At 45.3% G+C, this 17045-nt stretch overlaps 1 protein-coding gene across 6 annotated transcripts in view; it reads right to left on the reverse strand.

Moving 5' to 3' along the window:
• Positions 1–16602, reverse strand: part of SAMD11 (sterile alpha motif domain containing 11) — a 162812-nt gene extending 146210 nt beyond the window's left edge. For 5 of the 6 annotated variants that reach the window (XR_001941295.1, XM_018557513.1, XM_018557511.1 and 2 more), the window contains exons 1-2: positions 16127–16602; positions 14926–15017 (exon numbers count right to left, since the gene is read on the reverse strand). Coding sequence is in view for 5 of the 6 variants with exons in the window: in XM_018557513.1 (XP_018413015.1) it covers positions 14926–15017; positions 16127–16574 (540 nt within the window). In the remaining variant the exon portion in view is untranslated. The remainder of the gene's footprint in view (positions 1–14925; positions 15018–16126) is intronic. The other variant, XM_018557512.1, reaches the window with a different exon arrangement.
• Positions 16603–17045: the final 443 nt, after the last annotated feature.

The raw sequence follows: 17045 nt of genomic DNA on the forward strand, positions 1-17045 counted from the left end.
TATACAAAGTACCTGCCTGCTTACAACCCAATAAATACTCTCATGTGTCCACAGCAGCCTGGACTCTGCATATTCTATTCTCATTCACACACAATAAAAAAGAGCTTGTGTTTTAACCTCCCTAAAGACAGCCTGTCAGACGGAGCTCAGTGACCCTCAATTATCTGCGTTCATCTAATCTCACTCCATCAATGGAGCTCCAGACAGCTCGGAGAAGGGACGCCTGCCCTTTCCTGTCTTCAGGCATTGGCTGCGGTTACCCTAGCAACGTGGCAGAAGCAGCTTCCAAGGTGCTACCTATTGCGTTAGTTTTCAAACTGAGGGATATTGGGCAATTGAAAGCTGCACTGAAGAAACCAAACTTATGTCACTAGGTGGATCACATGAATGGCAAAGAGATTGGAACATCTTCGAAAATAAACACTCCCCCATCCCCCCCTTTTGACTTTTTTGCTGGGTTATTTAGAAAAAACAAACCCTGTTTCCCTGAAAATAATATCTACCCCGAAAATAAGACCTAGTACTATTTTTGGGATTTGGTAAAATATAAGACCTACCCCGAAAATAAGACCTAGTTGTGACCATTCCCAGGGCTGGTGGTGGCATAAGGGGAAACTTGAAGAGCCGCGGGAGAGAATTAGGGGTGCCAATGAAGCCAGCTCTAGAGGAAGTGAGGCGACAGTGGATGGAGCAGAGCCGCATAAGCCGATGCTTTCTCTATAGCGCCGGCTCCTGTCATAGGTGGAGTGATACCAAATGCACTCCGGCTGTGAGGAATCGATAGTGAAAGCGCATTTTGCTCATTCGGGCCAGCAATTGGTTACCAAATTACTCTTGGAAAGGTACGGCACCCCTGATTGCACTGATCACCATATTCTTAACTTTGCCATTTTGGATTATTTCATTTGGATTTACGTTAACTTTGGATTGTTGTACATTAAAAAAATAAGACCTACCCCGAAAATAAGACACAGCATGTGTTTTTGAGCCCCAAAAAAATATAAGACAGTGTCTTATTTTCGGGGAAACACGGTACTCATACGAGCAGCAATTCAACGGTGTTCTGTAGAGACCTGCCACCGCACAGCTGGTACCAAGCAGCCATCTTCTTCTCCTACGTCATCAGGAGGCTGGCTGCAAAAACCAGAGAGAGCCAGCCCTCTGATGACGCCCTGTGGGACATGTGCTGATGAGTGACTGGAGGCCTCCTGGGATGCATGATGTAGGTATCCCAGGAAGCTATGGGGAATACATATGTTAGTCCCATCTAGGTTCTCCAAAAAAAGTATTACAAAATTAATAAATATGTGATTGCTAGAGAGGAGGAGGGTAGAAGTAAAATGCGGGAAAGTGGATGGGGAAGGTGAAGCTCCACTTTAAGGATGTATCCAGCTTGATAAATTGTGATATCAATTCTGTACATTGACAACACATAAAGACTCCCTTATAGATTATATTATAAACCCGGATGATTTTCGGCGTTGAACTAAACAGAAAACCTTAGTGCAAGAAGCGGTCATGCATTCACCTGCCAGCCCAGAGCTGCGGTAGTGACATTGTTTTGGTGTGACAGCGCAGCGCTGCCTGTCACCTTCATGTTATACTGACAAACCCTGGCAGTGGCATTGCTTTACAATGCTACAGTTTCCTGTTACAAGGAAACTGCAGTCAAGCAGTTCAAGAAACAAATAAAATACATGTATGTGAATCGTTTTACCTGCCAAAAAAATCCATCCAATTCGGTTTAGCCAATCTTGTGATTCATCTGCTACACTATATAGACAGAGAGCGATAACACTATTCAGCACCCTCCTAGGTCACCTTGCCACCTCCAGCTTGTTCTACAGGACTAAGAATAAACAGCACCACGCCTCTGACGTTATCCCTGTGCTTTCTCCTCACTGCGAGCCTGCCTAAACACCTGCCTCTCAGGGCCCTGAAGCCAAAATCATGTCAGGATGACAGAGCCGCTCCGAGTGTCTAAGCTTCAGAACTACTCTTATGGAGTCCTCCCGTCACCCTAGGCTCAGTATACTGCGAGCTGTAGGAGGGGGGAATCCAGCCCCTTCCCTCCCCTGTCACGGCAGAGAGACGTGACAGGATCGAGAGGGGAGCGAACGCTGGTATGTGTTCGATCACCTCCCAATCTAATGAGCCGACCTGTGATAGTCTCATTGTCACAGGTCGGCTAGAACTATGAGGTGAGTGAAAAGCACTCACCTCATAGTTCTCCTTTAAAGTGCTATTTCATTTACAATTAATACGAATAAAACGACACTCACAAACACTCACACGTGTTGGTTATCAAGAGAAAGAAGAATGTGCGATTCCTTCATGTCCAGCAGACGAATGGCTCACACATACAAACTAGCGTCCTCCCGCCACCCTAAGCTCAGTATACCGCGAGCTACAGCTTGCAGTATACTGAGACGCCACAGCTAAAGTAGATCCCGACAATTATGTCTGGATCGCCCAGCTGCGTGAGTGACAGCTGGCTCTGCCTATTGAGAGGCAGAGCCAGCTGTACCCGCCCTCTCCCACGTCCGTTCCTCTAGTCAGCGCTGGAGGATCGGAGCGGGGAGGGGGGAATCCAGTCCCTCCCCAATGAGACTGTCACAGGTCGGCTCAGTAGATCGGGAAGTGAGCGAACACATACCGGCGCTCGCTCACTTCTCGATCTCTGCCGTGACAGGATCGAGAAGTGAGCGAACGCCGGTATGTGTTTGCTCACTTTCCGATCTACTGAGCCGACCTGTGACAGTCTCATTGTCACAGGTCGGCTAGAACTATGAGGTGAGTGAAAAGCACTCCCCTCATAGTTCTCCTTTAAAGCTGGATTCAACAAAGTTGATTTGGTCAGTTGGCTACACGGAAGTACTATTTTCAATTGTTATTTAAATCCTTAGAAATCAGGACAGAGAAAGAAGCAAACCGGAGGCTTTCAAGTGATTCTGTACCCATTTAAAAAATGATGCCAAGAAACTCATTTGTTGCTTTTGGGATCAAGAACACTTTTCATAAACAAGGTCCAATGTGGAAGTATCTTTTTCCGAGTGTTGACTTTTACTATTAAACCTATGAATGTCCATCAAAACCATTTTATAAAACATAGCTTTTATCTTGAGTTTGGGGACACTTTTAAAGGGTTTCAGCTAGGTTTAACCTATAGTATTTGAGACTAGGCATTGTGAGAGAATGTACCATAATACCCAATAGTTTAATTCCTTTTCATGAAACAGCCCATCATTATTGTTTTCTACTACATGAACCATGCGTGTGTCTCTAAAGACAAAGGAGAAAAATAGAGAACACCAATAGACACTAAGGATGGGATTATGTACATAGAGTAGGGTGGTTCTACGACTTTCATGCCCTGTTCTTGGACAATCAACATTTGCCCTTTTTCCATGGTGATTGGATTAAGGTGTTGGTGGTACCTATGTAGACATACATGTTGGGGCATTTTCCTGACACTCATCAGAACTAAAGTAGTGGCTTGGATGAGCTAAGAAACGTCTTCAACATTACAGAACAAGTCAAGTTGAACGTGACCAACTACTACTAGCTACACCATGGCCTGGATCAATGAGAATCTTTCCAGACCTAAAGGGTCATAATGATTAAACTGAACATAAAGGTGTATAATGCTGCAGATGTCACCTAGGTGCAAGAAATAACACTGCTCTGAATGCTACTGGAAAGCAACAATGGGACTTGTAGTTCCAAGATACCCATGTAATTTAACCCATAAAAGTGATTGGCAGAGCTTCTGTGGAAATCTGAGATTTGGAAATTGGGTCCTTTTGTTCCCCCTCTTGAACACGATGCGTTGCTCATTACACGTCGCCAGCACTCTCACCTCTCACATAACCCTCGCTTATTCTTAGCTCACGTAGATCCTTATTGCAGTCGCCAAAAGCCTCTCTCCGCTTCCTCCCCCCGCTTATCCCCTTCAATTATCTCCCGGCTCCTCCGACGCTATCATCCAGCCTCCTTCCTCCCCACCTTCGCCCTCGCCAAGTAATTTCCTCTTCAAATCAATTCTCCTAATCACAGAAAACCCAAAAGGCCCACATGAACGCTGCCTCAAACCAGAGAGCAGACATTAATTAAACCCCCTCCAGCCTCCCTGACACTACAAATTGGATGCGACAGGGGTGGGCTGCCTCCTCGGATGCGTTAACCCTTTGGAAGGAAGGTGAGAGCGCGAACGCGGAGACGATGATGAGCACAAGCTTCGTGATTGGAGACATGCCAGCCAGAGCCTGGGACTTACACGTTCCTCTAATAGCAATTATTAATAAGAAAGCTCCCTATTCATCTCAGGGATTTGGCAGGGAAGCAATTTCCACACTCCAGCACATAAAGCTGACAGTTTCTTGGTCGTGCTAGGGGGAGAGAGGGTGGGAGGTCCCTGGCAGGGGAACAAGGTGCTTATGAAAGGAACCTGGGCTTCCCTCCTGTGTCCCTTCACCCGCTAAGCACCATGTGAGCCGCCCGGTGTGCCCCTGACACTGAAACCACAGTCAACAGACACAGGGAGACGCGTCCTGCCCATTTCCTGAGTGCTTTCAAAGGGGAATTGTTAAGCTGAATATTTGTGTGCAGTGCTGACAGCCTCTCTGGAGATCCCCTCCCCCGACTGCACAGAGAGACGGTTCATCTGACAGCTGTGAGGTCTGACCGCATGGGGAGGGGGGAAAGGACGTGTTACGGGCGCAGCTGGAGAATTGGGCTTTCAGTTATAGGCAGGGGGTCGCTCTGATAAGAACGTACTGAGCAACCACACAGTGGCCAACCCAGGAGGGGGGAGCAGTCACGGATAAATACTCAAGGGGAACACTGCGAGTCAAAGTTGTTTTCTACAGAAAAGAGAAAAAAAAAAAGTCAAACTTTTTCCCAGTTTTTTGAAAAACAGAACGTTTAAATCCAGTCTCTGGAGAATATAAAAAACATGCTCTTGACCAGGCAATGCATTGATCAAACAGTCCAAGACAGTCCTTTTAATAACCAGCTTGTCCATCAATTATTTAGTGCATATCAAACTGGTCTTCTATATCCCGAAATGCTTTGCCAGGTTTAGCTCCATCGCCAAGAAGAACAAAGGGGGTCAATCAAACAGTGGTGTCACAAGGGGGGTGTGGCCCGCATTCGGGTAACACCATTGCAGGGGTGACACCAAAATGACTGATCATTTTGGTGTCACCCCCTCTAAAAAGTCGGCACTTGGTCATGGACCGAGAGCTCGACAGTGTCAGGAGAGAGGAGGGGACCCAGCGGCATACCTCATCCTACCCGGTGAATGTCCCCTCCTCTCCCTGCCGGCGTCCAATCAGATGGCCACGCACGCGCGATGACGACACGGCGGGGTGTCACCCAGTCTGGAGACCGGGTGACACCCGGCCTTGGAACGCCCCTGCAACCAAATATTTTTAGCCTCAGTTTCCTGTGAAGTATCCTTTTCAAAAGTTCATCCCCTGCAACCACACTATATATCTATAAAAAGGTGTCAAAGTCATTAGTCCCCCGTTCACACCTAGACATTTTGTCGCTCATTGTATAAATTCAAACTGGTTGAAACATTCTATTAAGAAGGCATATTACATTTCAAAATGCGTGATTTTAGTGAGCGGCTGAAGGAACCAAATGGAAATAATCAACACACATGCAGCAGACTTGAGCACTGGCAATAAACACACCATTGGGCTGATTTATAAATGTTCTGCCCAGCGTATAGCTGGGTGAATGCCATTTGCACAGCACCACTGCCACTAGATGGCGCTGGAAAGCATAGGCTCCATCTCGTGGCACTCAGAATGACATCTCAAATGCGTCTGTTATAGTATCTCAATATTAATACAAACCTAACAGAAAATTATAGACAAAGCATTTCACTATATCAGTATTTGTTAAGAAAGTTATTTATTAAAATGAAAAAAATAACACTGGATTTCTAAATAAAGGAAATCCCTTACTACCGTAAAGCATCAAAGTCTGTAATACTTTATATTTCCTGTCTTTGAAGTGGAGGGATTTATCTCATGCACAGGTTGCATGCTGTTAGGGTTAAGGTGCCCATACACTGCTCGATTCTCGTACGAGAATCACGGGAAATCCCGCGATCGTACGAGAATCGAGCAGTGTGAACGGAGACGTGCGACCGTTTCTACTGTACGGTCGCACGTCTTCCTTCGAACCAGCATGTTCGAAAACCAGCCGGGAATCGTACGATTCTCGGCTGGTTAGAACGGTGCTCGGAAGACAAATGCCGAATGGGCCGGTGTGCGCACGCGCACACTGCCCGTTCAGCATTGCGGTCATCGGAAGCCCGCCCCTCCGGGGGGCGGGCTTGCGATGATCGAGAGTGCGATCTGCCTGTCCAAGATAGGCAGATCGTAAGTTTTTTTAATCCCTGTACAACCATCGCAAGACTAAGGTCTTGCGATGGTTGTAGAGTGTATGGCCACCTTGACAGTGCTGGCTTCTATGTAAGCCAACAAGCAGATACAAGGAAATAACCTCCAATTCCGCCGTGATCTCTGAACTATTATGATTCTACCTGTTTTTAAGATCACAAAGGCCTTAACATAAAGAGATTTCGGTACGTAAAGTTATAAAGGGAATTTTGTCAATGTGGCAGAAGCCTAGGTATGTGTTGCCAAAGAACTCACAAGACCTTCCGCCTCCTGACTGCCAAGCAGGTGCACAAAAGCCTCCAGAGAATGCCTCCTTTCACATGAATGGGCGATTCCAATAAGGTCCGATACATACCCCTCCCTGTGGATCCTTCAGGAAAGCCATGATGGCAACCAGGAAGGAGTAGGCGCTATGAGAGCAGGTCGATCTCATCTTTTACAGTAAGCTTTGGTTTCAATGTAACCGTCTTGAAGTGCTTCTCGAGAAGCACTTCAATGCTTGACATAAGAATTCCCACTCTATGGTGGTAGTTCACACTCGAGAGCTGTGCTGCTGCTCTTTGAAGTAAAGTCCAGGAGCTTTTTTGGGGCTTGATTGCATACTTTTTATTTCCCCATAGATTTCAATGGGAGCATCTGAATATTAGCTATACAAGCATTTTAGTGCATATTCCTTGTGTTTGTCTAACCTCCCAACCAGTCTCCTCCTCATAGTAACTCTAGAGCTTGTAACAAAATGGAGTCAGCAGGACTTTTATCACAGGATGTTGAATAGTTTATAAAACTGTTGAAGTCAAGAACCATTTTATATAACCCCATATGAAGCTGCTGCCATGAAAGATATGATATCGGACATGGCTGAAAATAGTCACTGCACTGGTCCAATCAGAGAATGCCTAGTATTTATTTTTTTTAAACACTAGACATTTGCTGAATAGCCAATGTGCTGAGCGAGCGACCCCCCCCCCCTTTTTTTTTTAAACAGAGTAAGGGAAGTCGCTCAGCACAGCGGCAGTTCCTGGAAGGGGAAGATTGCTGTAAGACACTGTGGCTCCAGCTACTACAGTATTTTACAGGATCCCTGTGGTCATGCCAGAAATCATTTATACTGTACATACTTACATTGTGCCAAGCTGGACCAATGTAAGCATATATAAATTTCTATAGCTGGAGCTCAGCTATAACTGTCTGAAATCTCGCTAATGATACCAAATATGAAATATCAACAATTTGTAGCTAGCGATTTAATCGGGATTTGCCGCAAAGCAGCTACTTGTCATTGTTCAAATTAAACTAGTTCTACAACATTGGGTTGGTGTGCTCTGCTACATATCGCTCTCTTTCAGCGATTTGTAGCTAAGCCATAGAGGTGAATGCAGCGCGATTGTGAGCTGGACCAAATGAGCTATAAATTGCTGTAAAATTAGTAATGCCATAAAAAAAAAAAGCTATGCTTTCTTTAGTGAAAGAAAAAAAAAAACAGGACCGCTACGATCCCCACCCATACTCAGAAGCACCATGGTATAGCTAGTCAAGTTCAGTGAAGTGAAAATGAAATAAGACTTATCTCTAGATAAAATATACACGCATGTGGAATGCATCTATTTTTCCTGGTGTGTGTATAGGTGGAGATTCCCTTTAACACATGCCATTGATGACTCCTGAGGGGCTCATTTACTGTGTCCTCACATCCACTTGTCATGCAGATTGGCAAAAGTTTAGACTGTAATTTAGACTGCAATGTTGGATACACACAAGGCAAAATAAAGTACCCATTCACTGCTTTCATATTATTAGAAATATTTATCCAGTTTGAACATATTAACAGGATTTGTTTATGTCACTGTTTTCCCTTTTCTTTTCACCGGCTGGCCTGTTTCCCCATCCATAGACCAGGACAAAACTAAAGAAGAGGGCAGTGGGAAATGGATGCAGGCAACGCACCTATTTAGGGTGTATTCATTTTACAATAGCCTGTGACAGAACAATCAGTAAATACGTCCTGTGAATTGCTGGCTATTGTTGGATCCGCAACAATCAATATTTCATTGCAGGGATAGCAATTTCCATTCTGTCATACAGCTTTTTTCTTGCATCAATTTTTAATATGACTTTTCTGCATATAGAATAAAATGATGGCAGTGTCTGGCAAGCTACACCCATTAGGTGCTCAGGACCTAGGAGTCCCAGCGTGCACTGCCAGAACATGCCGGTACTTGTAGTTCTTTGACAGCTGGAGGACATAGGCTCTGCATGCTTGAGAGTGGCTGCCAAGACTGTAATTGAAGAGAAGTGAAGGCATTCTATGATGCGCCTACTGTACCATACCGGCATCAAGTGTCATTGATATGAGGAGTTCAGGAAGTGTTATGTCTCATCATATCCATAGACACTCACTTTGTACTACAACGATCACACTATGAAAGCCAGAAATCTGACAATGTCGCTCAGCACAAACACGAGTTATTATCAGTTCTGGAAAGGACCACAGTGTTTCACTTTAATGAATGTCAGAGGATCCTTACTATTCCACACAAGGCAAGTTATTGGATTGGGAGTGAAGTGTTGTTAGAAAAAGGCAAATTTGTTTTAGTTTTCTCAGCAGACATAATCGGTCAATGAAAATTGGAGAACGAGAGCATTGGATGGGAGATGCTAAAACGCACTTTATAATCAGAGCTGGGATACAGGGGACAATGCACAATCCCTTATCTACTTGAAGGCAATCCCTTATCTACTTGAAGGACAATGCACAATCCATTATCTTCTTGAAGGCACTTTTGAGAATAGTGACCTGTGAAACTCCATGTTAGATTTTAAAGCCCTACTCCAGGGAAAAAGACTTTTCCCTTGTAGTCGGCTGCCACAGCACTACAAGGGTATTCTGCTTGTTTTACTGTTTAGCTATTTTACTTACCTGATACCCGCTCCCACCGACTCACTCATTTCTAGACCGGTCCCTGATGCTTCTTCTCCCCTTTTCTACTGGTGGTCTAAGGAACTCTGACATCATAGCTCTGCATAGCTCTGCAGGAGGACGCTGTCCACAGAGGAGAGTTCCCACAACCGGGTGAGTGGGGATCAGGTAAGTAAAACAGCTTTTTCCTGACCCCTTGGTATAAATGCCCTGCATTGTATGCGAGGACACCAACAGACAGTCCACAGCCGGAGCAGAGGGGAGAAGAGGAGAGCGCCGACATCTGGGTGAGCAGGGATCAGGCAAGTAAAACAGCTTTTTCCTGACCCCTTGGCATAAAAGAGCAGTTACCCCTTGCAGTCTGGGGACAGCCACACTGCAAGGAAAAAATTGTAATTTCCCTGGAGTTGGGCATTAAAACTTGGCGACGGCTCTGCTGCTGTCACTAAATGACAACTCAGAGAATGCAATGCCAGTATAAACTGCACCTTAGCTGAAAAGTTGCATTACTAATCCCATCTAAGCTGTTGGGCAGGTGTCTAAAGATTCTTCTGGAGAAGCCCTGCAGTCTCTTGTCAAATGATTCCGTTTTGTGCAAACTCTCCTTCATGCAAAAAGTGTGTGTGGAGTAGACAGCAATCAACTCAGACAGAAAATGGAACTCTGAAAGATATGGACCTGCAATTCTGTAAAGTCAGATTCTGGGTTACCAGTCTGAATGTACAGTGAATGGATTGTGTAAATAGGCCCTTGCATTATTACATCTATGTAGTGTACTGCGAGAGTCTAAAGAATCCATTCAACTTACATCCAGTCAGTTAGGCTCCCACACTACATATCTCCGGGTAAATCTAAAGAAGACAAATCTGATTTCAACAAGTGTGGTCAGCATACAGTGTATTGTTGGCCAGCTTATGGACTTTCAAGTATTTACACATTCTTTAAATGACCATGCTCCTGAGCTGTTGAGAGATTTACTTTCCTGCTTCTTCTGTAAACTTTGAGCATAAAAGTGTCCTCCCATCCTGTAGTTTTCTACCTGTTGGCAACCTGTAGTGGGTGGGGCCTGCTGGGTCCCTCCCACAGCTCTGCTCCCTGCACACACTATGTGCAGCACTGTGATGATGTCACCGCTCCATTTACAAGGAACTAGCTGGATTTCCAAAGGCATTTGTGTCTTTCGTCGCTATTGAGGAGTATATATATATTTTTTTTTTAATTGTGCTTCGCATTCAGCTTTAAGGAAGGCATGGCAATGGAAATAATGCTTCATTTCTCTAACAAATTTTGTGTAGCCTCCATATCATTTCAATGCAACACAAGTGCAGTAACGATTCCTGGCCATAAATTTGTATTAGGACTAAGGGCTGGCATCCTCAAATGTAATATATCTTTTCAAGTGACTTAACATTGCATTACCTTCATTCAACCAAAACTGAACTTTCTTTTACTTTGTATACCTTATGGCTTTCCTTTACACAAAAGGTGACACTGGGTGCAGCCAGTTCTCAAAATAACAAGGATTTCAATAAAAAAATTGCAGTTTAGAGTACCTGGATCTAATCTACAAACAAAATGATCTCTATGTAGAGCTTTATGCATTTAAGGGAGAACTCCAGGCAAACAGCTAAATATACAATCAAAAGACATATATGTGATCTATTTCACCTGCCAGATCTGTAATTCTGTTCAGCCAATCTTGTAAATCAAGCACTTCTGACAGACAGCTCAGCCTGGTCATTGACCGCTATCCACACACTACTATAAATACCTAATATATTAATGAATACTATTACCAACCTTCAGCTGCCTCCGAAACGTCATGCCAGGACTGAGTCTCATACAATTCTATCCGGCATAGCTTTAGCACTTACTGATGACTTGCCTGCCCCCACCTACCTCCTGCACATTGCTACTCGACACTGAGGCTGTCTATCATAGTGATGGACCAATAGGAATATGTGGTAGTGGGGCTGAGCAGGTAAAGCTCTAACACTACCCACTTTTTTGGGCCCTGGTTCATTAAAATGGCCCAGCATTCTCCTGTCAGGAAGGCTTCAGTGGCTGTTGCAGTTATGTGAATGCACCTCTAGGTGTCTATGCTTTACACCTACAACAGTTTGAACCCCCTTTCCCCAATTTGTAAGAATGCAACCTAGTCCCAGATCCAACCCAGTCTGCAATTGGACAATAAGGGATCAGCAGCACACTGATAAAGTTACCCTCTGCTCTTTCTGCCTTTGAGCACATTCACAGACTGCAAAATGTACACAATAGAGTTCTAACTGAGCTTCCCTCCATCAATTTGAGTGCAGCTGTGCAGGAGATTACAGAAAGCCAGTATCAAGACACATAGGTACTTATGCTAGCTACATGTAAAAACACCTTTAATGACTATTTTATGACTGTATAACTGGATAACATTGTGTTTTTATTATATCAATCTAAAGTTCAGCTTTAAAAAGTACACAAAATGAACACTGCACCTTACACTTTATTATTTATGTGATTCAGTCACAGTCTTGCCATCATAGCTTACAATTAAAACATCCTAAAAAAATGCACTATGTTAGCCTGTACAAAGAGATTCAGTTCAGAAAATAAATTACACAAGCCCAAAGCGTTGATAAAATATGGCAAAAGGCACGCCTCAGCACACATAAAGGAGCCCTTTAAAATCTCAAATTATATTGCGGTATAAAATGCACTGAAGTCGGGCAATAAAATAATGATATCAATGAAACTGCCATTTGATCCCACAAAATTGTCTTTTTGACTAATTTCTTCCGTCTGCCTATAGGATTTCATTGATTTTCCTGTACTCACCATTAATTCCCTTTCATCGCATTTTTATCGCCGCCAGCTCCGGCTGTCTGTTGCTAAGGTTAGTTCATACCTCAAGATAAAAGCCGCAGATAAATCCACAGGGCCAGCCGGTTCCTCGTTCTCAGGGACAATACCGGGACGAACAGGTTAGTGAACTTACTATGTTATTAGTCCAACCATAGGAGGAGCAAAAGCAACTACCAACAAGGTGTAAAACAAAATGCTGCTACCTTAAAAGACCTTTTGGCAGAACGCCAGAGGATTGGCCTGGCTGAACCGCAAAAGAGCAGCACAAAGCCTGAACGTTATCAGTTTTGTTCAAGCTACCGGCAAAATATAAAATATTTGGATATTTGCCACCCTAGCTAAATTTTCAGATCACTAAAGGTGGCCATACACCTTACAACCATCGCACAACTTTCGTTGTGCGATGGTTGTAAGGTGATTAAAAGTTTGTACGACCTGCCCATCTTGGACAGGCAGATCGTACTTGACAAGACGAAAGGTTTTCTAGTGTGCTCGTTATATGCAAATCGTGCGACCGTACAGTAAATGCGGTTGCACGCTGCCTATCAACCTTAGGATTATCGTACGAATGTGGGATCACCCGCGATTATCGTACGATAATCGTCAGGTGTATGGGCACCTTCATAAGTCATCCGGATATTTGGCACCACAGACAAATTTTCAGATGACTTAGTAGTCTTGCAGATATTTTGGCACCCAAGCCAAATTTTCAGACCACTCAGTAGTCATTCGGATATTTGGCACCCGAGCCAGGTATTCAGATCACTTGATAGCCAAAGGACCCAAGAACACACCAACTGATGGGGGTTATAATATTAATCAAGGGTGGACAAATTAATATGGAGCCACCAGGATTTTTTTTAGGAGCCAGTTCAGTACACATCAACTAAAGAATCCTCGAAAGTTAGGCTAGGCGCCAGCTGTGATTTTTAAAGAGCATTGCCTACCTGGACCTTTTTGGATCAGTCCAGCCCAAATAATAATCATAATATATCTGTCTTTCCAGTCTGGGGGAATTGCATTTAAAAAATCCTGAGCTCCACTGGTCAAAACAATTTTATGGTTGGCGAGTATGGTGACTACGAAATGGAATCATGTGTTCAATTCCTAACATGAACATTAGTTGCATGGAGTTTGTATGTTCTCCTGGTGTCTGCATGGGTATCTTATCAAAATCTACTATTTCAGCTCTCCCATAGCCACACTGCACAATGAAAGGACTTTGAGAGACAAGTCTGACCAAATTTGATCACCAGAAGTATGAAACACGCCAGTTGTTTTTTTTACCCTCCAGCAATTAACATCTGACACCTGAACATCCACTCTGTCCACTGCCCATAGCCATTATGTGAAGGTCTCCACCTCACAAATGGATTGTCTCATATCATGGAGAATGCAGCACGAGCAGTTAGTCTTGGTTGTTTGACTGTGTAACACTCATAGAAGAACAGACATGACCTCTAGCAGGGAGTTCCCAGGATATATGAGAAGCCAGTGGGTGGACACAGCACAGGTAGCTATTACATCACACTAGATCTCTTTGGCCTACATGTATCTATACAAGTACCATTAGCAACAAGAGAGGCACACAAAATCAATGACTAGAAATAAAAGTAAAGGAATACTACAAACCACAAACAGATATGATGACAAAGTTAGTAGAAGCCATAATACAGAGTTTGCTCTTTAAACACTCTTCACTGGTTAGTCGGCCCATCCATTCCAAGCATCCAACACTGCTAGCCTCTGCGCTGCCTATCTGGTCTCTGAAAGGACAAACAGTAAAGCTGCCTCCTGACATCACAGAGGTCACATCAGCATGGGCCTCTCTGCCTACTGAGGAGGGAGACGGAGTGTGCCCAGACACGACCGGCGCCAACTTATCCGGAGGGGGAAAATCAATGGCAAAATGATCCAACACAGCCTATTGAAATATCCCAAGGTATTGGTTAACTGGTGGAGCCCCGCACAGACTGCAGGAACCCAAAAGGGAGTGATGCCTAATCATTTTATGCCTACAGCCACCTTACCAACCAGTCATCATAACATAATAAACATCGGCAGCTGCTGTTCCATCAAGATCAATAAAATGTATCTATTTAATACCACTTAGCTGGCCACACATCACATTATGATTGGGTGACATCACAAAATTTACCAACAATAAGCAACCAATCTTCATCCACGCTAGTTAAATCCAAAAACATGAATCTAGTATTGAATGAACGTTTGTGAAATTAGCTGATGTGACCAGTCTAAATCTTATGGCATATGGCCAGGTTTATTTAAATATTTGAGTTTTAAAACCAAACACTGATAATAAAAATATCCTGGACCGTGTCAACATGTCACCAGAGATGGCTAACACCTCTGAGCAAAGCTGACTTCCGCTTAGACATCATAACGAATACATGGACCGCAGCCATTCTCTGAGAAGAAACATACTGGGGGAAAAATGATTACGTAAACGGTAAGTAAATAAATAAATCCCCCATGGTTTGGCCGTGGAGATATTTGTTTGTCTGGAGGAAAGTGATAATTGGAGCCAAGAAAGATTGTTTTCCTTGTTAGATGAGAACACATTTCCTGTAAGACCCCCAAATCACAACATCTGTCATGCAATCAACACGCACATGCACGCATAGCGAATTGAACTGTGTCAAAACCTTTCTGGCCACACAAGCGCTGTCAAATGAAGCATAAAGTGCGGGTAAAACAGAGTCTGAGCGATGATCTTACCACTGGAGACGAAATTCGACACCCAGGGCAATCACAGATTGGAGGATGTACCTGTAAGATTCCTTTTGACATAAGAGTCTTCAGACTTTTCCCTGGGAGCAGCACATGAAAGAGAGACAGAAAAGGTTATGAGTTTCAGGCTAAGCAAACACAGACTCAAATCGCACAATTGTGACGCCTTCCTAAACCCAGATCGCACCTGGATATTAAGTAGCGTAGGTAGGTGATAAACACCTGGCAGACATACAATCCATGCAGGACACATCCATTCATTCATACTATACAAAAATATGAATTACAGTTATTTCCAGATGTGAGCTGGCCATAGGCAAGTGAAGCAGATACATTTTAGGAAACTCACACGATGTTGCAAGCGACCAGACAAAGTAACAGAACAAGTTGATGCCAGCAATGGTGGAGAGACAGCGACCTTCACCAAACAGAAGATCTGTCTGCTTCCCAGTCTACATGAATCAGGAAGGATAAATATAGAGCCAGCAGACTGTGACCCTTCCTAAAATCGTGTAAGAACTCACATAGGCGCCCTGGTGTCAGGGATTGGCAGTGCCCGTTGGGTGTACTGTGCACGCTTTCAGCCAAATAAACAGACTTGGATCGTGTTCCTCCCCCCACCTCCTCTTCCTGAGATCCCTCTGGGTGGGGTTAATGACCTCTCATTAGCGATGACCTGTCAGATGGACCCCCTCCCTTCCCCCTGTCGGTGCTTTGCCCTGGACAGACAGCAGCCTGCGCAGGACAGATCGTATATCAAACCAGCAACTCGCTTCCATTCTGATCTGCCCGGCTGTGCTATTCTACCGATGTGCCCAACCCCTGGGTGCCATTGCCTGTGTACCTGCACACATTCAGCCCTCTGCTTCTCACCGTGCCAGGCTTTCCAGCGAGTCTAGCTGGAGAGACCCCACACATCCTTCATCATCATAAAGATCTGCATGTGGCTCCACTTGACAGTCTGCTATAGGGCTGCAGGAGTAAAGTGCCAATGTAAGCCCACAATCACATACCAGCCAATACTGGCATCAATAGATCCCAAGATGATCAATAACAAATAAAAATAAATATAAGAGTATTGATAATCCACATAAGCCAGCTTGGTCCCCCGGTGCCAATCCCATGCCACCCGGGCGCTATCGGCAGACTTTAGCCTAACTTTAACCGGAGTTGCCCGGTCGATCGGTACCTTTGTGCCTGATGCTGCGCTTCCAGTCCTTGGCCGTCTCCCGTCCGCTGACGAACTGGAACTCGTTGGGGGTGAGCCACTCTCCCCGGTAGCGGATGGATGGCCCCTTGCTGCCCTGGCACAACTTCTGGATGTAGAGCAGAGCCTTGTTCTCCCCGCACTCCACTTCGATGCACGGCTCCCCCTGGTCGAAGAGGGGCTGGAAGTCGGGGATGGAGGAGAACCTCTCCAGCATGAGGTCATCGGGCAGCTGGGGGTGATGGGGCTCGTGCAGTCCCAGGTAGGCACGGTGAGCGTGGGGAGCGAAAAGGTGCTCGTAAACCGGGGGGTGCGGGGTCACCACCGGGATGGCAGCCGTCAGGTACCCGGGCAGGGTGTCCATGGGCTGGTTAAAGGCTGCCAGGGCTAATTCCTCGCGATCCGGTCTCTCTTTCTTGATGGCCGGCATGGTGTCCCTCCTGGCGCCGGGGGTTGCGCTGTAGTCCTTAGCGCCGGGGATTGCGCCCTCCCGGCGGCGGCTCGGTTCCCGCAAGACTCTCACAGCTGCTCGCAGTACGCTCCTTGTGCCGATCTGCCTCCCAGCCCGACTGAGACATGACATGCTGGAGAGGGCTGAGCCACCGGAGACATCATGTTGCTTTAGAAAATGCTTATTGATCCCCTATCGACCTCCCCCGTGGTGCGGGCTGCACTCCGGGGCTCCCTGTGCCCCCTGCTCACCTCTTCCCGTCCAGATACCCCCGCCGGCTGTGCCCCCTGTGCCCCCTCCTCGCTGCCCCTCGTCTGACCCCTCGGCTCCGTCGATCGGGGCAGCTCAGCCAACTTTTAAGGGCACTCTGTGCGGACTGCCAGCCATCCACCTGCCAGGCTCCCCGCTCCGCTCGTCTCTCCTATTAATGAGGATAATAATTGTTACTTA

The sequence above is a fragment of the Nanorana parkeri genome, unplaced genomic scaffold, assembly GCF_000935625.1.
Source record: "Nanorana parkeri isolate BGI_ZX_2015 unplaced genomic scaffold, ASM93562v1 scaffold287, whole genome shotgun sequence".
In the NCBI taxonomy this organism is placed as follows: Eukaryota; Metazoa; Chordata; class Amphibia; order Anura; family Dicroglossidae; genus Nanorana; species Nanorana parkeri.